Source organism: Rhinichthys klamathensis, unplaced genomic scaffold (assembly GCF_029890125.1).
Source record: "Rhinichthys klamathensis goyatoka isolate OS25496 unplaced genomic scaffold, OSU_Roscu_1.1 h1tg000550l_1, whole genome shotgun sequence".
NCBI classification, from domain to species: Eukaryota; Metazoa; Chordata; class Actinopteri; order Cypriniformes; family Leuciscidae; genus Rhinichthys; species Rhinichthys klamathensis.
The window spans coordinates 277,501-300,000 of record NW_026607021.1 but is presented as its reverse complement, the minus strand read 5'-3'; the positions used below and the strand labels follow the sequence as shown (position 1 = coordinate 300,000).

The window sequence follows — 22,500 nt, the reverse complement described above, 5'->3', positions numbered from 1 at the left end:
TCGATTGAAGCTCCTCGAAGCTCGTGTTGTTGCGTTAACCACTGAGCTATCGTCTATACGTCTGTGACTGTTTTTATTGCAATGTTTTACTTTTTCATTATTTATTCAATTTCATTTCAGTAGCCTAATTTCAGTATTGTGATTATGAATTATTTTAACTACGTTTCACTTGTTGAATTCATCTGCTACCAGCTTTCAAACGCTCTGAATCAGTGCGGTGCGGCAGCAGATTACGCATTAGAGAGAATAAACAAACACTTTTCAGAGTCTATGATTGTAGCGCCTCTTGGCGGTAAAAGGCAGCAAATACACCCCACATTTTACCGCCGCGGTGGAACGGCTGATGTGGGCATTGTCATGGCTTGCCTCGACATTTGCGTTTGAATAGCGCGCGTCCTCCGTGGGCGTGTCAGATTAACGCGTAATGAAGTGTAATGAGCTGGGGAAAAAAAATCTGACAGCACTCTCTTTTCATACAGATTACATAAACTGAGAATATTTGTTTTTTATATAAATTACATCATTAAAAAGAAGAGAATTCAAGCTTCATAAAGAAAAACCTCTCGTGCCTGTATGACAAGTATTTGCAGAGTTAGAGTTAATTTTTCGGACGTGTTTCAGAATGGACTGCACTGACAGAGAGAAGGCAAAACTCGCATCATGTTTATTTTTCTTTATTTGACAAAAAGCACAAAACTTTGTTTTTATTGTGAGTATACAGAAAAATAATAGACAATTAACAGGATCGATTGATGTATAACACTTATATGTACGATCAAAATCAACAGAGTATTTTAAGTCTATTTTTCTGCTATGTGAAAAAAAAACGGCAAAACGCGCGGGCGCGTTTCTGGTCCCCAGAGGGTTAATATCAGAAAACATATTGGATCATTTCCAGCTTCAGAAAGGCGTTTGAGCTTCCGTGTGTGTGTGTGTGTGTGTGTGTGTGTGTTTGGTGATGATGTAAAAAAATCCCAACCAACCTGATCTAAAAGCGAAACTAGATCTGCTCACATATACATACATAGGCCTACGTGTCATAAATGTACAATAACCTCAAACACGGCTGCTTTTATTAAAGTTCACATTATAAGAGTTATATGCAACATTCTCCATTTGTGTTGTTATTATCCAAACCTATCATCTCCTCATGAAAGCTTGTTTACAGTGAAGCGTGATTCTAGAGAACAGGGAAGGGAAGTTGATTTAAAGAGAACAGGAAATGAGTTTCTATTGTAATGAGTTTCCTTTATGCAGATGAGCTGCTGAAGCCCCGCCCACACAGGGATAAGCCTGTCTCAGGTGAGTCTGCGGTCACTGATGAAGAAGCTGGAGATCCAGGCACACAGGTGAGCTCCCATAGAAATATCTATTCTAATCATCTCAACTCTGTCTCTCTGGCTGTAAACCAGTAAATAACTGTCAGTTTTTGGTTTATGCATAATGTGATTTTTTTATGTGTTTAAGGGAAAGTGTTTGTTTCATCATTTTTAATCTTCAATATTTTAAACACCTATCCCATAATTTCTATCCAGTGTTTTCTTGTAATTCATATGAGCTGATTAAACTATGAGCATGTCAACTACACAGGGTTATTATAGTTCATTAAAACTAAAACTATATATATATATATATAAAGCATTTTTGTTATTGCAATAAAATAAACATGAACTGAAACAAAATAAAATATAAGAAAACCCTGTTTATTTATTATAAATAACTTATTTTTATTTAAATTATTTATGTATTAAATGTATTAAAAATATTATTACATTTTAACTTAATTTTCATTTAGTTTAACTTTATATACACTTAAAAAATATTTTGAAGTTGTAAATAAAACAAAGATTATATTAGACTGTTTTACAAGAAAATACTATTTCAGTTTTTCTACTTCAAAAGTTCACCTATAATTTAACAGGTTAATTGCAGTTTGTTTGTGATTGTTTGTGAAATTTAGAAACAGTTTTAACACCAAAATGTTTTCAGTGTACTAGAAAATGTAAACTGAAATAACAAATAATATGAACGGCAAACAACGATGTTCTTCCTCAGTGTTTCTGTCTCGAGTTCCAGCACTAACATCTAAACATTCTTAAATCAAGACACATTTACTGGAGAGGAAGCAAAATTACTGAAGATATTGAGTCTTAATTATTAAAATGAAGCGAGTTTGTGCTGAAAACAACATCTAATAATAAATTATTGATAATAAATAATAACTAATACAGAAAAATAAATAATTGTTTTCCCTTTGAAAGTTTATTTTTCTGACTCCACTGACAGATATATTATATATAAGCATAAACTCACGTCATTTTGATCATATTTTCTCAGTAAACAAGACTTAATATCTTCACTCATTTTGTTTCTCCACACTGGAAAAACGAGTCAATTTTACTTCACTTTTTCTTTCACAAGTTTTTGCACACAGATTTTTTACATAATTTCAAGTAAACTCTACTTAACTAAGTTAAATAAAAATTAACAAAGAAAATAAGTAACTTTAACTTGCCCAGTAAACTCAATATTTATACAAAACACATTGAAGGTCACATCCGATGGATCATTTTGGAGTAGAGAATGAACTCCATATGTCAAGTTACTAACCCTAACAACAAAAGCAGTGATAAAACAGTGTAAATACAGCTGTTAAACAGCCACAAATCATTCATTATTCAAGCCCCAGTGCAAGATGAGTAGGTTTTACTTAATTTTATAGCGTTGATATTTACAAATTGAGTACTAATATAAAATATAGAATTCTTGCCTCAACTAACTTTTTCATGTACAAATTACGCGTGTTTTTTCTGTAGTATTTACAGAATCATTTTTATCAGTGCAGTAAATGTGTCTTGATTTAAGAATGTTTAGATATCTGTGAAATATAAAGACAGAAACACTGAGGAGGGAAATCATTGACTAAAACTCTAATCAAATGTAAAGACTAGCGATGCACGATATATCGGTCACCATATCAGTATCGGCCGATATGTGTTCATTTTTAATGTTATCGTTCTGATAAGGGAATTTGTTCGATATATTAAAGCCGATAAATAATGTATTATATCCTTCAGCTGAGACTCTTCAGATGCGACTGTTCAACATGATGATTATGAATTGCTTGAAATATGATTGAAATCACTTCAAAAAAGGAAAATGCAGTTCAGTGCAACATGTGCAGCGCAAGCCTGTCATATCGGCTACATAACATTATATTCAGAACATCATAATTGTGTGTTTTGGACGTGGCTTTTAATGGTGATACTTTTGTAATCAGGCTCTCAAAAATTATATAAAACTTTGGATTCAGATTTATCGGCCAATATATCAGTTATCGGCTTTCAAATATAAAGAATTATCGGTTATCAGGTTTCAAATATAAAGAATTATCGGTTATCGGCTTTCAAATGTAAAGAATCATTGGTTATCGGCTTTCAAATATAAAGAGTTATCGGCTTTTAAATATAAAGAATTATCGGTTATCGGCTTTCAAATATAAAGAATTATCGGTTATCGGCTTTCAAATGTAAAGAATTATCGGTTATTGGCTTTCCAATGTAAAGAATTATCGGTTATCGGCTTTCAAATGTAAAGAATTATCGGTTATCGGCTTTCAAATGTAAAGAATCATTGGTTATCGGCTTTCAAATATAAAGAGTTATCGGCTTTTAAATATAAAGAATTATCGGTTATCGGCTTTCAAATATAAAGAATTATCGGTTATCGGCTTTCAAATGTAAAGAATTATCGGTTATTGGCTTTCCAATGTAAAGAATTATCGGTTATCGGCTTTCAAATGTAAAGAATTATCGGTTATCGGCTTTCAAATGTAAAGAATTATCGGTTATCGGCTTTCAAATGTAAAGAATGATCGGTTATCGCCTTTCAAATATAAAGAATTATCGGTTATCGGCTTTTAAATATAAAGAATTACTGGTTATCCGCTTTCAAATATAAAGAATTATCGGTTAACGGCTTTCAAATGTAAAGAATTATCGGTTATCGGCTTTCAAATATAAAGAATTATCGGTTATCGGCTTTCAAATATAAAGAATTAGCGGTTATCGGCTTTCAAATATAAAGAATTATCGGTTATCGGCTTTCAAATATAAAGAATGATCGGTTATCGCCTTTCAAATATAAAGAATTATCGGTTATCGGCTTTCAAATATAAAGAATTATCGGTTATCGGCTTTCAAATGTAAAGAATTATCGGTTATCGGCTTTCAAATATAAAGAATTATCGGTTATCGGCTTTCAAATATAAAGAACTATCGGTTATCGGCTTTCAAATATAAAGAATTAGCGGTTATCGGCTTTCAAATATAAAGAACTATCGGTTATCGGCTTTCAAATATAAAGAATGATCGGTTATCGCCTTTCAAATATAAAGAATTATCGGTTATCGGCTTTCAAATATAAAGAATTATCGGTTATCGGCTTTCAAATGTAAAGAATTATCGGTTATCGGCTTTCAAATATAAAGAATTATCGGTTATCGGCTTTTAAATATAAAGAACTATCGGTTATCGGCTTTCAAATATAAAGAACTATCGGTTATCGGCTTTCAAATATAAAGAATTATCGGTTATCGGCTTTCAAATATAAAGAATTATCGGTTATCGGCTTTCAAATATAAAGAATTATCGGTTATCGGCTTTCAAATGTAAAGAATTATCGGTTATCGTGTCAGCCAAAGTTTTCATATCAGTGAATCCCTAGTATAGACTAACACAGCAACTGTTGGTTCCTCAGAATGGGCTTCGACAGCAACGGCGAGCTGATGGACAGCAGGTCAAAGGTCGGCTTCTGCTCGGGCTCGTGTCACGCCGCGCACATCCTGCAGGTTCTGAACGGATACAGACGGAGCGGCACCTTCACAGACGTGGTTCTGCAGGTGGACGGATGTGAGTTCCCGTGTCACCGCGCATCCCTCTGCGCTAGCAGCGAGTTCTTCCGCTCGATGCTCAGCAGCGGCTTCCGGGAGAGCCGGCAGGCCGTGGTCACGCTCAAGGGGATCTCCGGGAAGGCCATGGATCAGCTGCTGGACTTCATGTACGAGGGCCGGCTCACGCTGGACGAGGAGAACGTGGAGAGCGTGTTCCAGGTAGGGGTGTAAATCGGACACCATACGATATCGATTCTCTCAGCCAGCGATACGATATTTGCAGATACCTCAAAAAATTCTGTGATATGATTACGATTCGATTCAGGGCTATATCGATTGACTTATCGATATTTAGATATTAAGTGCCAAGTTTACACAACCAGTTACATTTTTATTAACTCACAAATGCAGCCAAAATATAAACATGAACATTTGTTAATCTTTGTAACGTTAATCTGGCGTATGCCTATGGACTGAACACGTGCGCATGTGCCCGCCGTCAGTGTTTTCCCAGATTAGCGACTTTTAAGTTTGCGCGGAGATGATAACGTTTTTAAAAAATTTCACCGCTTGCACCTTGGAACCTAACACTGTTCTCGTGCGAATGAACAGGCCGGAGCGCATTAAGTGTTTTCTGTGTCGTGTTAGCGGCCGCTAAGTTAATCACTAATGATCTTTACAATGGAAGTGAATCAATTAAAACTAACTTTATCTGGACAATAACTTTATTCTAGATCTGCTGTAAAGCCTAAAAACTCTCTGTTACTGTAATCTCCTGTTATCACTGTAAAGCTGCTGTGGAACATCTGTGTTGTTAGAGTGCTGTATAAATGAAGGCTTGACTTGACTATTGTTGCACGTACTTCCAGGCCGCCGACCAGCTGCAAGTGTCCGAGCTTTCCCGAGCCTGCGTGCAGTTCCTCCAGGAGCGCGTCTGCCACTCGAACTGCCTCGGCCTCATGAGCTTCGCCGGCTCGTACTCCCTGCAGCCGCTGCAGGATCAGTGCCAGTCGCTCCTGTACCGGGACTTCCAGCAGGTGCTCCGGCACGAGGAGTTCCTGGATCTAGGCCGGGAGCGAGTGCTGGAGCTGCTGGGATGCGAGCGGATGCTGGTGAGCGAGGAGGTTCGGGTGACGGCTGCGCTCCGATGGGTCCACCACCGGCCGGACCAGAGGACCGGAGCGCTCCGGGAGCTGTTGGAGACGCTGCGTCTGCCGCTCCTGGATCCCGGGTTCCTCGCCAGCACGCTGGAGGCGGACGAGCTGGTGCAGGAGTGCCGGGAGGTCCGTCCGCTGCTTCAGGAGGCACGCGTGTACCGGGCGTACGGGCGGGAGGTGCAGTCGGAGCGAACCAGACCCCGCCGGTGAGTCCAGATCGCTTTATTCAGCGTTTACTCTTTTTACTGTATTTTACTGTAATTTATTGATGATTTGTCAAGCATACAACATTAAATGGGTTGGTTCACCCAAAAATGAAATCCATTTATCCATCATAAAAGTGCATTATAGCATTATATACGTCCGGGGGGAGGTGCAGAAATCATCATCTAAAGAACACTTACACAATGAGCGTTTGCCTGTGGTTTAAAAAAACCATAGAAGAACAACTAGCCGAACTAATGTACACTTCAAGCATTATTAAAGACGAGTAAACACTTAGTTATTAAAAAGGACAAATAAAACATTAGCAATCGCAACAAATAGACACAACTGAACAAAGATACGATTGAAATAAACAGTGTTTTAAGATTTTCAGGTGCAGAAACTGTAATAAAAATGTAAAGTAGCACTGCAGTATATAAAATATACATTACAGATATAGTTACAGAAGTTATTCAGCGAAGAGCGAGTGTGTGTTAACTTCTCAGTCTTCTGTTGTGTGATTAGTGTCTCTCGCGCTTGAATGTTTAAAATCATATTGAAATGCTCACAAAAAAATAGATGAGGAATCATAACAAGTATCCGATTCCTGATCTCAAGTATTAGATTCCAGAATTGGATTTTCAATTCCCAACCCGGCCGGTGAGTCCCGCCGCTTCAGCACTTTATACAGTTTTCAGAAAACAAAGCTGAAATAAACGCAGTCTCTGCTGGTTTTGTTCTCCTTCAGGTAACTCAACATTAGCACTGAATATAAGCCCGCATGCCTGTGTGTTTGTGTGTTTCAGGAGCTGTGGCTGGGCCGAGATGATCTTCGTGATCGGAGGCTGTGATAAGAACGGGTTCTCCAGACTGTCCTTCATGGAGAAGCTGAACATGGAGTCCAGGGAATGGCTCTCGGCCAACGTTCTGCCCGGATACTCCAAATCTGAGTTCGCAGCCTGTGAACTTCAGAACGACATTTATATATCAGGTATAACAGATGTCTATAACGGTTCTCGTGCTGGAATCAGGTCTGTCAGCATGTGTGTGTGTGTGTGTGTGTGTGTGTGTGTTCGGTGTTACTCTATCAGCTCCGGCATCGACATGGAATGTTTTGACACGCGATTCCAGAGAGTCTTATCAGGATCGGATCAGATTCAGAGTCAACCGTGTGTGTGTGTGTGTGTTTTAGTTCAGCCAAAACATCATTCTGTCACGCGTTTGTCATGCTTCATTTACTCCTTTATTCCAAACATCAAACATGCTTGACTTTCTTTTTCTATTTTGAGAGTTGTTGTTTTCTGACAATATAGTTTCCAAAATGGGAGTTTGTGAGTTGTTGAAAGGCTATAATATAATATAATATAATATATACACACTGCATTTGGAAACATAATGTGAACCAGTTTCACTTTATTTACATTCACATTTGCATAATTTCTAAAAGATTTTTCCTCTTGAATCGTCTGTGAAATTCATGTAAATGTGCGTAAAACTGAAAACCTTTGTAATAATGTGACACATTATAATTAATGATTATATTATAGCATTTTCTGCAGGGTTTAAAAAATAGGAGTTTGATGAAAGGCTAATATGTATAATATAAAACATTATAATACTTTTGGAACCTTTATTTTTAAGAGTCTTTGATGTTTCAGCAGCAGGAATATGATTTACTCATAAAACTAAAATTTAGTTTTATAAGTTAATCATATTCCTGCTGCTGAAACATCCACACACAAAGAGAACAAAGACCCTTAAAAATAAAGATTTGAACATTTATATTGCAATCATTTTGTCATTTATGGCGATACAACATTTAGTTACTAAATGTTGTATTGCCATAAATGACAAAATGATTGCAATATAAATTTTCGCCCAAGTTGTGCAGTCCTATAAATAAAATTAAAAAATGACAATAATCACTAAACATTTACTAAAAACAAAAGATTCAACATTTGATCTAATTTGCATGTGACGTACAGAAGAACCGTGAACATGCAAACTTGTTGTTAAAATATTGACATTAAATCTTCAGGATCGTATTGCATGTCTAAGGGCTTGTGCTGACAGGTGTGTGTTGTGTGTGACGTGTGTGTGCAGGCGGGCAGCTGAACAGCGCAGACGTGTGGCGCTACATGACGCAGCTCAACCAGTGGGTCCGAGTCCGCGGGCTGAACAAAGGCAGATGGAGGCATAAGATGGTGTCCATGTGTGGGAAGGTGAGGCTCGTTTCAGCATCAAACACAAGAACGAACGAACTGACTCATTTGACTCGTTCACTGCCCAACAGCAGCAGCAGGTGTTCTGTGGTTCATGTGCTGTGTGTGTGTGTGTGTGTGTGCAGCTGTATGTGGCCGGCGGTTATAACGGTCGCGAGCGTCTGTCCAGCGTGGAGTGTTACAGTCCGCATGAGAACACCTGGACGAGCGTCTCTGACCTGCTGATGCCCGTGAGTTCTGCCGCTCTGAGCAGCTGCGCCGGGAAACTCTACGCCATCGGAGGAGCCGTGAGCGAACACGCCAACACTAACCAGGTAAGACTAGTTAACACGTTACCACGTGAGCAAACACGGCAACTCTAACCAGGTGAGACTAGTTAACACGGCAAAACATGAGCGAACACGCCAACACTAACCAGGTGAGACTAGTTAACACGGCAAAACATGAGCGAACACGCCAACACTAACCAGGTGAGACTAGTTAACACGGCAAAACATGAGCGAACACGCCAACACTAACCAGGTGAGACTAGTTAACACGGCAAAACATGAGCGAACACGCCAACACTAACCAGGTGAGACTAGTTAACACGGCAAAACATGAGCGAACACGCCAACACTAACCAGGTGAGACTAGTTAACACGGCAAAACATGAGCGAACACGCCAACACTAACCAGGTGAGACTAGTTAACACGGCAAAACATGAGCGAACACGCCAACACTAAGCAGGTGAGACTAGTTAACACGGCAAAACATGAGCGAACACGCCAACACTAACCAGGTGAGACTAGTTAACACGGCAAAACATGAGCGAACACGCCAACACTAACCAGGTGAGACTAGTTAACACGGCAAAACATGAGCGAACACGCCAACACTAACCAGGTGAGACTAGTTAACACGGCAAAACATGAGCGAACACGCCAACACTAACCAGGTGAGACTAGTTAACACGCCAACACATGAACGAACACGCCAACACTAACCAGGTGAGACTAGTTAACACGCCAACACATGAACGAACACACCAACACTAACCAGGTGAGACTAGTTAACACGCCAACACATGAACGAACACACCAACACTAACCAGGTGAGACTAGTTAACACGGCAAAACATGAACGAACACGCCAACACTAACCAGGTGAGACTAGTTAACACGCCAACACATGAACGAACACACCAACACTAACCAGGTGAGACTAGTTAACACGCCAACACATGAACGAACACACCAACACTAACCAGGTGAGACTAGTTAACACGGCAAAACATGAGCGAACACGCCAACACTAACCAGGTGAGACTAGTTAACATGGCAAAACATGAGCGAACACGCCAACACTAACCAGGTGAGACTAGTTAACACGCCAACACATGAACGAACACGCCAACACTAACCAGGTGAGACTAGTTAACACGGCAAAACATGAGCGAACACGCCAACACTAACCAGGTGAGACTAGTTAACATGGCAAAACATGAGCGAACACGCCAACACTAACCAGGTGAGACTAGTTAACACGCCAACACATGAACGAACACGCCAACACTAACCAGGTGAGACTAGTTAACACGGCAAAACATGAGCGAACACGCCAACACTAACCAGGTGAGACTAGTTAACATGGCAAAACATGAGCGAACACGCCAACACTAACCAGGTGAGACTAGTTAACACGGCAAAACATGAGCGAACACGCCAACACTAACCAGGTGAGACTAGTTAACATGGCAAAACATGAGCGAACACGCCAACACTAACCAGGTGAGACTAGTTAACACGGCAAAACATGAGCGAACACGCCAACACTAACCAGGTGAGACTAGTTAACACGGCAAAACATGAGCGAACACGCCAACACTAACCAGGTGAGACTAGTTAACATGGCAAAACATGAGCGAACACGCCAACACTAACCAGGTGAGACTAGTTAACATGGCAAAACATGAGCGAACACGCCAACACTAACCAGGTGAGACTAGTTAACACGCCAACACATGAACGAACACACCAACACTAACCAGGTGAGACTAGTTAACATGGCAAAACATGAGCGAACACGCCAACACTAACCAGGTGAGACTAGTTAACACGGCAAAACATGAGCGAACACGCCAACACTAACCAGGTGAGACTAGTTAACACGCCAACACATGAACGAACACACCAACACTAACCAGGTGAGACTAGTTAACACGCCAACACATGAACGAACACACCAACACTAACCAGGTGAGACTAGTTAACACGGCAAAACATGAACGAACACGCCAACACTAACCAGGTGAGACTAGTTAACACGCCAACACATGAACGAACACACCAACACTAACCAGGTGAGACTAGTTAACACGGCAAAACATGAGCGAACACGCCAACACTAACCAGGTGAGACTAGTTAACACGCCAACACATGAACGAACACACCAACACTAACCAGGTGAGACTAGTTAACACGGCAAAACATGAGCGAACACGCCAACACTAACCAGGTGAGACTAGTTAACACGCCAAAACATGAGCGAACACGCCAACACTAACCAGGTGAGACTAGTTAACACGCCAACACATGAACGAACACGCCAACTCTAACCAGGTGAGACTAGTTAACACGCCAACACATGAACGAACACACCAACACTAACCAGGTGAGACTAGTTAACATGGCAAAACATGAGCGAACACGCCAACACTAACCAGGTGAGACTAGTTAACACGGCAAAACATGAGCGAACACGCCAACACTAACCAGGTGAGACTAGTTAACACGCCAACACATGAACGAACACACCAACACTAACCAGGTGAGACTAGTTAACACGCCAACACATGAACGAACACACCAACACTAACCAGGTGAGACTAGTTAACACGGCAAAACATGAACGAACACGCCAACACTAACCAGGTGAGACTAGTTAACACGCCAACACATGAACGAACACACCAACACTAACCAGGTGAGACTAGTTAACACGCCAACACATGAACGAACACACCAACACTAACCAGGTGAGACTAGTTAACACGGCAAAACATGAGCGAACACGCCAACACTAACCAGGTGAGAGTAGTTAACATGGCAAAACATGAGCGAACACGCCAACACTAACCAGGTGAGACTAGTTAACACGGCAAAACATGAGCGAACACGCCAACACTAACCAGGTGAGACTAGTTAACATGGCAAAACATGAGCGAACACGCCAACACTAACCAGGTGAGACTAGTTAACACGGCAAAACATGAGCGAACACGCCAACACTAACCAGGTGAGACTAGTTAACACGCCAACACATGAACGAACACGCCAACACTAACCAGGTGAGACTAGTTAACACGGCAAAACATGAGCGAACACGCCAACACTAACCAGGTGAGACTAGTTAACACGCCAACACATGAGCAAACACGCCAACACGTGAGCAAACACGCCAACACTAACCAGGTAAGACTAGTTAACACGCCAACACGTGAGCGAACACGCCAACACTAAGCAGGTGAGACTAGTTAACATGGCAACACTAACCAGGTAAGACTAGTTAACACGCCAACACGTGAGCAAACACGGCAACACTAACCCAAACCAGGACCCAGTGTCAAGCTCCACCCATGAACCTCACGCTCATCTGCATACACTGCATGTTGAGAGCCACACCCACATCTCAACAGCCAATCAACAACTGACGCACAGAACCAAGCCCCGCCCCACATTGGTTTTCTTTTTTGATAATCCGTTAAACTTGGATAAACGTCACAACATGGAAGATCTGCACTTTTCATTACGACATTAAGATTAAACATTGTTAAGATGTTAAATATTGTTTATTATTCCTGTTGATTTCTTATTAATTCAGTTTAGTTCAATAACTGTAAAGTTCCATTCAGATATAAGCTGCTCAATACTGTCATTATTCAGATCAAGTTTTGTTCTCAGTGCAGCCGAATCAATAATATTCCTGAATTTTGTTCATTTGTGTCTTTTAAAGCCCATGAATGAAGTATTGATTCCTGTCACAGGTGCAGTGTTATGACCCGCTGACGGACCGATGGGCGTTTGTGTCGAACTGCCCGTTCTCTCACCGCTCCATCAGCGCCGTCACACTCAACGGCTGCATCTACGTCAGCGGAGGCTTGCTGGACCAGATCTTCTGTTACTCGCCCAGTACAGACAGCTGGAGTTCTGCTGCGGTGCTGCCCGTCAGAGTGGTGAGAGAAGCACACACACACACACACACACACACACGTCATCACTCTCTCACACACACACACACACACACACACACACACACACACACACACACACACACACACACACACACACACACACACACACGTCATCACTCTCACACACACACACACACACACACACACACACACACACACACACGTCATCACTCTCACACACACACACACACACACACACACACACACACACACGTCATCACTCTCTCACACACACACACACACACACACACACACACACACACACACACACACGTCATCACTCTCACACACACACACACACACACACACACACACACACACACGTCATCACTCTCACACACACACACACACACGTCATCACTCTCTCACACACACACACACACACACACACACACACACACACACACGTCATCACTCTCACACACACACACACACACACACACACACACACACACACACACACACACACGTCATCACTCTCTCTCACACACACACACACACACACACACACACACACACGTCATCACTCTCACACACACACACACACACACACACACACACACGTCATCACTCTCACACACACACACACACACACACACACACACACACACACACACACACACACACACACACGTCATCACTCTCACACACACACACACACACACACACACACACACACACACACACACACACACACACGTCATCACTCTCACACACACAAATCTATTTTTAGATTTAGATGGCTTTTAGATTTTAGTGATGGGTAAAGGTCCACGAGCCAGGACTCGTACTCGGGTCGCCCGAGGCACAGCGGCGCCATTGAGACGTGTTCTTGACCCGTGTGTGTGTGTGTGTGTGTATTTCAGGAGGGCTGTGGCCTGACAGCGTGTGAAGGGAAGGTGTATGTTGTCGGGGGTCGGAGTGAGTCTTCTTCTGCCGTTGATCAGATCTGGGCGTTCGACCCAGCGAGTGGAAAACTGACCGAGGAGAAGCCACTGACCCGATGCCTGAGTTACCATGGGTGTGTGAGCGTCTTACAGCGAGTCGGACCCACTGACACACACACACACTCCTCATCAACTAAAACTGAAACACACACACACCCCTCATCAACTAAAACAGGCATCTAGTCCAACTAGATGCATCTTCAGAGGTTCTGACATGATCTCTCCACTGACAAACATGCTAACTCTGGAATGCACATTGTCATGCGAGTTATGAACTGTAATCTGATTCCATCTAGTGTTTGTGTATTCACAATATTATCTGGTTATGAACTCTGTATCGCTCACTGCTGGAAATCCCAATGTGAATCTGAATCAATTTATACTGTGAATGTTTTTAAATGCTTTGTGTTTGTAATGTTATATGCGTTTAAATAAAGTTTAAACTAAATGTAAAGTTTTACTGTCTTTACTATGGATTTCCAAAGCTGCCAAAGCCTCTACAGCGCAGCGTTCCCTCAGGCAACGGGAAGTTTTCTTAAGCGCTATGTTCAGTACATTTTTCTTTAAATGACAGCAACCAATTAGAATGTTTGAAAAAGTATCAAAGAACAGTCCAGTCCGGTTTGGAGTCGCCATCAAGCACCATTTGAAGGTGGACGGCCTTTCTGACACATGGTCACAGAGCACATGGTGTGAGTTGAAAGCAAGATTATTTGCTTTAGTAATCTTATTTAAAATGACATGAACTGTACATAAAAAATATGTGTGTGTAATGTATGAAGGTGTGGAGAAGCCTTCTGGCAGGTTTAATGAAGTTTTCTTTTATTTTGCATGTTCACAAATTCAGTTTTTCTTTTTGTTGCCTCAGGGCAACGTTGTGTGATGAGGGGTACTTTTCAGGGTCAGGGGAGGGAAAATTTTCAATAAATCAATAAAATGTTCCCAAATGAGCCAAGAAATTATGTGGAATCATTTTTATCATGTGCCATCAAAATGCATGCAGTAGAGGGATAATAAATAAATACATATACAAAGAAGTGTAAAAAATAAATGACTAATAAATGATTTTCCTTAAAATAAAATACATATATAATAGCCTAAGGAAATAAAAGTATAAATACTAATTTCTTTGTTTTTACATTTCTTTGTATATTTATGTTTATTTATTACATTTATTCATATGTTTATTTATGTAGCTATTTATTTATTATTTTGGCAGTTTTGGAAATCCATACTTTACATAAAGCAAAGCTGATGTGAAAATGATGACATCATCTATCATCACATAAACACGTAATCTGAGATCAATAAATGCAGATGCTTTATTGTGTTTTAGTTGAAAAGGTTTAATATTTCGTCAGTGTGTGAATGGTGGTCCTGTAATTCAGGGTTCATGACGTCATGGAAGCTAATAGGTCTATTTAATTATACAAATGTAAAATTTTAACAAGTTAAAAACAATCTAAATAAAAAAATTAGGCCTATTGAAAAATGAAATGTTGTCGCAAGTACGCCAACTCGGATATGTTCTCGGACTCGGAATTACGCGTTTCTATGGCAACACAAGCAACAACAGTGGTCAGGTGGTACAAGTCGGATTTTTTAACAAATCATTTTTACAAATTTTCTTCACGAGTTCTGCGAGGACACTGATCTCTCAAGCCGTAATCTCTTAGACACATTATGATGACAGTCAAACAGACCCGTGATTGAAGTGTCCAGAGAATCAGAATATACCGTTTTTTACCATCACTTTGTTACTATTTTCAGAACCTTGATGTCAATTTTCACAACTCTAGAGTCTAGACAAAACTCACAACCAATGATCAAAATGCACATTTTCCAAAACTCGAACCCTTTTCTCAATTGCTTGGATACAATACACATAAAACTTAGATCATTTGTTCATTCAACAAAAATCACCTGTTCAATATGACACAACTTAACATCACAGCACTTCTATTTCAGAAGGCAATTCACACATTACATTTCAAATGAGTGTCTATTCATTTCCTTACAATGATCTAACTACAACTGATACAACTGCTCAAAATGATAAGGAACTGTTGCGTTACTCTTAATGCATAGTTTTATGGAAACAGACACACAATCTTCCATGTTTACAGTAAATCATGAAAGTTTCATAAATGTTTTTTTTCTGAAACTTGCGAAGGCAGACTGAAACTGAATAAACTAGAACCGTAAAAGAAAATCATTACATTAAATAAAATAAACTGAAATCACAAAATCGTGAACATAAGATTTCGCTAGCTTGAGCTAAAAGGGGATGACATTTTGTTTGGTTATTTATACTTTTTTTTGCAGTTCCTGCTTAATGTTGAGGTAAACAGAGCACCAGACCCGTGATGCTCTTCCAGAGAAACACAGATGACACAGTGACATTCTGAGTCCTCTTTAAAGGAAAGCGAGTTACACTGTCTTCAAAGCGCCTCAGATTACCATCATTCTTCAGAAGGAAATTCGAGCAGCTGTAATGTGTTAAATCTGGCGCTCAGAGCAACTCTAGATAGCATTGTTCGTTCATCATCCGTCATATCCGAGTCTCGCGTTTCTCCCGAAGCTCTGGCGAATCTTCCGTGTGACGTGGAACACGATTAACCTGAACATCTGAAGGGTCTTTCAACACACGGACATTATCTGATGTGAGGAACATTTCCGTCGGTATCCACATTCAGACGAAATTCAGAAGAGTTTTCCCCTCCGACTGACACTCGAATGATTTCTTCAGGTTTACAGGATGAGATTATAATGATGCATAAACGTTACCTGATGTAAACACAACACTGCTAACACTGAAGCGATGCCGCCATCACGTGCTTCCAAAACTGCTGTATACGAGTTCCTAGTCGGAAAATGGACACTCTCAAGTTGTAATATGAATATAATGTCGTATATTTATGGTTGACAGCATTGAAATGAAGACAGTTTAGCAGTGTTAATTTCGTCGAGGAAAAATTTTCATCATAATTTGAGCCAACTATATTTTGTTCTCTATGAAACCTAAATAAAAACCAGTTTTGAATGACAAAAACTATGACGGGAATCTATTGAAATATTCATCAACGAATATAAACGAGAGGAAGACGTTAAGGGGGGATTTGGGAAGAGATGCGACGTCTCATAAAACGCTAAAAAATGCATAAAGAAAAATAAATATGAAGAAGAATATAGGATGTGTATCCGTGTATTGGATCACTCGCTCTTAAAGTGACAGCGGCCTAATAAACCCCATCAAACTGTTTTTGACTGAATAACTTTAATAAGCATTCATCTATATTTCCTTTATACAAATACACAAGTCTGCTTGAAAGAATGAAGAATGTTTTATGCAAGTTGTTATAAAGAATGCATCATTAAATAAAAAGAAGACAATGTTCTTGTTGTTTTATGAGACATGGTTTTATTTAATTGTGAGATAAATAGACATGTTGTATATATCACAGCAGGAAACTCTGTGTGTGTGTGTGTGTGTGTGTGTGTGTGTGTGTGTGTGTGTGTGTGTGTGTGTGTGTGTGTGTGTGTGTGTGTGTGTGTGTCACTCATCTCAGCAGGCTGACCCGCCGGGGATGCTCCGGGCCAGAGGAAATTACAGAAATTAAACAAAAAATATTTCAATGACTACATTTTAGATCAATAATGTTATTTGTTTACTGTTTTTTACAGTCGCTAGGACACATTTCTCAATACTTAGGTCAGTTTTTCAAAACTCTTCACACAGTTCTCCTAAGCAGCGTTCAGCTCGGCACAGCAGTTCATTTCACATTCAACATGCACTAAAACTACAGAATCACTTCGTACATGTCTCAGATCAACTCAACTCAGAACACTAGCAAAGGTTGACAGCCGACACACACACACTCTGTCACCCACAAAACAATGAGCTAAAAAACACTAACAACAGGAAACTTTATACAGTGTTTTCCTCTGTAAATGCTTTCTTTCTTCTTCCTCTCTACTGTTTAGAAATCACTGCAATATATGTGACTAGAATGAGTTAGACATGATGCACTATGCTTCAATACGACATATGTTTTATGTTTTTGGAGTAATTCCAAAGTACAAAATGTGTATACACACCATCCACTGATTCAGACACAATAGGAATCAGCTGTGGTTGGTCCAAATGTCCAATTGTTTTTACACCATTAGATTCGAAATATATTTCATTACAATATTACTGTAGAAATGTGGCAAAATGCTGTCATATTCAGTTTTGTATTATGTTATTGTTTTGAACTTAAGTTTAACAGTTTTGAAAACAGTGTGTAAGCATGTGCAGATTGACCTGTAGGAACACAGAGTTTTGGCGGTTGTTGTGTCGAAGTGAGAAAAGAATTAATGTAATTTGAAAGATGTCGTCATTGAACGCATTTTGTGCCAAAGCACTGATAAATGATCCACAGTTTAGCCCACATACACTTCTGTTGTGCTCACTGTGTGAAGAGTGAAGAAAAAGTGACCTAAGTATTGAGAAATGTGTCCTAGCGACTGTAAAAAACTGTAATATGATGAAGATTTCATTTTTTATTTTCTGTCAAAAATGCCAGACAAGCACCAGAGGTTATTAATAGATGTTTTCTCCAGGAGTTTCTAAACCCATCAGCTTTTACATGTAGATTTAGACGACTGAAACAAAAACCACTAAAATATGACTAAATGGCATTTCAGTCCAAAGACCAGTCATGATGATGTCATGTTGAAATCAAAGATTGCTGTCAAAATCATCCGCATTCCAGGCAAGTTTGTACAAAATGCAATACGTCCATGGAAATGCTTTGAGTTCGATGCGTGTAATGTCCTCGGATCATCGAAGTAATCGCTTTAGCACTTTAGCATGTACACAAACACACAAATCAGACGTCTTCATTCAGTTTGATATATTTATATATATATGCATGTATAAAATTAAACAGATACAGCTGTTTTCATATACAAAAGGCCAATAAAAGCAGGAAGTGTGAAAGAGTTAGTTGGCGAAGGCACTCTCCCCCAGTGTTCCAGTTAACATGATCGTGCCGTCCGAGACAGAGACAGTGCAGGTCTGAGGTCAGCCGCGCAGGAATGTTCATCTCCAATAACAAAAATAATCATCTATGCAAAAACATCCAACAAAAACGAGTCCAGCATCAGGAGCTAACGGAATGACCCTGATTCTGGTTACACTCGATAGCGTTCAGAAGAGTCAGAACGTTCACAAATAAAACAAGACTTAAGTTACGACACGTCAGGAGTTTAAAAGTGTTAAGACATAAAAGTGGAATGAGTGCGGAGTGTTTGAGACGCTTTACACACACTAAACTAACACTGAAGGCTTCTCTACACCAGAACATTAGTCTAACTCTAGAACCGGTCACACATGCGCAGCTTCTGGAGCCGTTACCCATCATGCTCGCTGATGTCCGTCACATGCAAACGCAGCTGTCAATCACACCACACAACCAAACCATCTTAGTCAGTCTTCGCGAAACATTATTGAAAATCATAACAAACTGCAAAAATAATATACCATAGCTTATAAAAAAATAAAACTACTACACTAATATTTTTAATGTAATTCAGTCATGAAAATCTGGTCACAAAAAAATCTGTTTTCTCGACACAAATGATATGATGTTTGTTTGAGTCTGTGGTGAATTGTGACGGATGCATGCAAAAAATGAAAAAAATAAATTAAATTAAAATCAATAAGAATTTTACAAAACATATTACTTAAACGGCCATTTAAGTATTTATACATCATGGCATTTAAAAATAAAACTTTTACTGTAGTATTTTTAACATTATGAAAAAAATCTATGTTCCTAAAGAAAGGCTCCATTTTCTCTATGAAAATGATCATTTCTTTGTTTGATTGATTTTTAGGTGAAATGTGCAAAAAAAAAAAAAAAAAAAGCTTGACCATAAACATAAAATGAAAATTAATTGAATAGCCAAATGTAAAATAAGCACATTTCCCCCAAACCTCTCAGGAATAATTATGCAAAATGCAATATTTATGCATTATGTTAGTGTTTATGTTGATTTAAATGCATTGAATAAGCATTGCATGACAGTAATTTGTAACATATAAAGCAAAAGCTGTACTACAGTTCGGAGACGTGTGTGTGACGGGGCAGGAATGTCACAGAACTGCATTTTCTCAATGCAAAATCTGATTAGTTTGGTTTTGTGGTGAGATTCAGCATCTACAGCCTCGCTGCTGCGTTACTGTAGAAACTCACACACACACACACACACACACACGTTTAACTATACTTGTGAGGACCTCCATTGGCGTAATGGTTTTTATACTGTCCAAACTGTATTTTCTATTCCACTACACAAACCCGATCCCTAAACCTACCCGTCACACACACAGACACACACACAGACACAGACACAGACACACTCTCTCACACACACACACACACACACACACACAGACACAGACTCTCTCTCACACACACACACACACACACACACACAGAAGAGCGAGTCTCGTCAGGGATCATCAGTCCAGCTCTAGTTCTTCCTGATGTCGGCGTACACCACCGGCTCCATCTTGTGGATCGAGGCGTTCTTGCTGCCGGAGTGATCGAGCTGAGCGTAGATCACCGGCCCCTGATACACACACACACACACACACACACACACACACACACACGAGTTACTCACGCTGAAATATCATTATACACACTATACACTGCTAGTCATGCGGGATTTCAGAAAGCAAAACCTGTTTCTCATTTATTATGAAAACACTGCAGCAACAACAATAATAATACAAAAACAATCTATAATTATATTTTTTGTGTGTATTATATATTTTACTATTCTTGTGCAAAATATTTGTATAACAAACATTAAACAAATCAATAAAATAATATATTACTGTTGCACTCTACAATGAATTACAACTGCTAATAAAAATAATGCTGTAACATCCCAATACGGTTACATTAGTTAACATGAACTATGAATGTAAAATACTTCTAAAACATTTAATGATCATTTCAATATTTACCAATGCATTATTAAAAGCAATACTTATATTAGTTAATGCACTGTCAACATGAGTGAGAGCTTGGATGTGTTCTCAGTGCTGTCAAAATAAAAGTCCTGCTAAAACACTTCAAATATCGGCCAATAAACATCAGTCGATATAATCACCGTCCAGCTGAACATTCAGGCCACACACACACACACACACACACACACACACAGAGATGCATGAGGAGAGGAAGCTATGCATGTAAACACAGGATCAGCACTGATGACACACACACACTCACTCACACACTCACTCACTCACTCACTCACACACTCACTCACTCACACACTCACTCACTCACACACTCACTCACTCACTCACTCACTCACTCACTCACTCACTCACTCACTCACTCACTCACTCACTCACTCACACACACACACACACTCACTCACTCACACACTCACTCACTCACTCACTCACTCACACACTCACTCACTCACTCACTCACTCACACACACACACACACACACTCACTCACTCACTCACACACTCACTCACTCACTAACTCACACACTCACTCACTCACTCACTCACACACTCACTCACTCACTCACACTCACACACTCACTCACTCACTCACACACTCACACTCACTCACTCACTCACTCACTCACTCACTCACACACTCACTCACTCACTCACTCACTCTCTCACTCTCTCACTCTCTCACTCTCTCACTCTCTCACTCACTCTCTCACTCACTCACTCACTCACTCACACACTCACTCACTCACTCACACTCACACACTCTCTCACTCACTCACTCACTCACTCACTCACTCACACACTCACTCACTCACTCACTCACACTCACACTCACTCACTCACTCACTCACTCACTCACTCACTCACTCACTCACTCACTCACTCACTCTCTCACTCTCTCACTCTCTCACTCTCTCACTCACTCTCTCACACACACACACACTCACAGTGAGTGGGTCGTACCTGTACGGGTGCGGAGGGGCTGGAGCAGCGTGAGTTGTCGTTACTCGACTCCGCCTTCTTCCCCACCCGAGTGTTCTGTGAGCTCACACTCTCTAACGAGGTGCAGCTACACACACACACACACACACAGAGAGATGGACGCAGACACAAATGAGATGACAGATGACAAGCAATATGATACAAACGCCGCAACACCAGCTGCTCAGATCACACACACACACACACACAGAAGGCATGACCGGCAGACGGGTTAATGACACACACACAACACCGCAGACACGTGACGTCTCGTATTTCACACACAAATCATGATTTTTGTCATATTTAATGAAGTTTGCATCATTATTTCTGTTTATTACGGTGAAGCTGCTTCATAATGTATGTTTACATGCACTCATGTCCATCTAACCCGGTGAATCCGACTTCAGACTCAGAGTGTTCTGTTTACACACTAAAATGTCGCAATCCGATTCGCACTCGTTTACACGTGCATTTCATTTATTCCGAACTAGCGCTGATGTCACTGAGAGTAAAGTAAGGGATAATAAGAAATCAAACTGAGGGATGTACATCATCATCAGTGCACATTAGTAAACAATTGGACAGCAAATACTGATATCTGTTGAAATGTTTCATTAGCTCAGTATAAACACAAAGCTTCCGGAAGAAAACAGTAGCAAGCAAGCGGCTTTTAGTCGAGGCGACTGAACAAATAGCACTTATTACACGCTTTTAACCACATAAATACATTGATCTGAGATGAAACCGTTACCTTTTTATTATCATATTATCCACCATAGTGTACGGCGTCCTGGCGAGAAGATGAACACAGCAACATATTACA

General features: G+C 40.2%; 2 protein-coding genes across 2 annotated transcripts in view; one reads left to right on the top strand and one right to left on the bottom strand.

Annotated features, from left to right (window-relative positions):
* The first annotated feature begins 4,737 nt into the window (after nt 1-4,737).
* On the top strand, nt 4,738-13,890 carry klhl35 (kelch-like family member 35). The gene is made up of 7 exons (XM_056239016.1): nt 4,738-5,110; nt 5,761-6,254; nt 7,059-7,243; nt 8,356-8,474; nt 8,600-8,788; nt 12,501-12,689; nt 13,574-13,890. Exons 1-7 carry the CDS (start codon nt 4,760-4,762, stop codon nt 13,835-13,837), a joined length of 1,791 nt encoding a protein of 596 aa, XP_056094991.1. The 5' UTR covers nt 4,738-4,759; the 3' UTR covers nt 13,838-13,890.
* Nucleotides 13,891-19,918: 6,028 nt separating this feature from the next.
* The window catches only part of mpzl1l (myelin protein zero-like 1 like), a 20,224-nt gene continuing 17,642 nt past the window's right edge, over nt 19,919-22,500 (bottom strand). The window contains exons 5-6 of the mRNA XM_056239028.1: nt 21,657-21,762; nt 19,919-20,275 (exon numbers count right to left, since the gene is read on the bottom strand). Of these exons, the coding sequence (XP_056095003.1) occupies nt 20,177-20,275; nt 21,657-21,762 (205 nt within the window). The 3' untranslated portion in view covers nt 19,919-20,176. The remainder of the gene's footprint in view (nt 20,276-21,656; nt 21,763-22,500) is intronic.

Bases quoted from the DNA above. Each gene is read 5' to 3' on its own strand.
- klhl35 (XM_056239016.1), top strand. From the start codon at position 4,760: ATGGGCTTCGACAGCAACGGCGAGCTGATGGACAGCAGGTCAAAGGTC. The intron at 6,255-7,058 runs GTGAGTCCAGAT...TGTGTGTTTCAG, and splicing joins GAGCGAACCAGACCCCGCCG to GAGCTGTGGCTGGGCCGAGA. The intron at 8,475-8,599 runs GTGAGGCTCGTT...GTGTGTGTGCAG, and splicing joins TGGTGTCCATGTGTGGGAAG to CTGTATGTGGCCGGCGGTTA.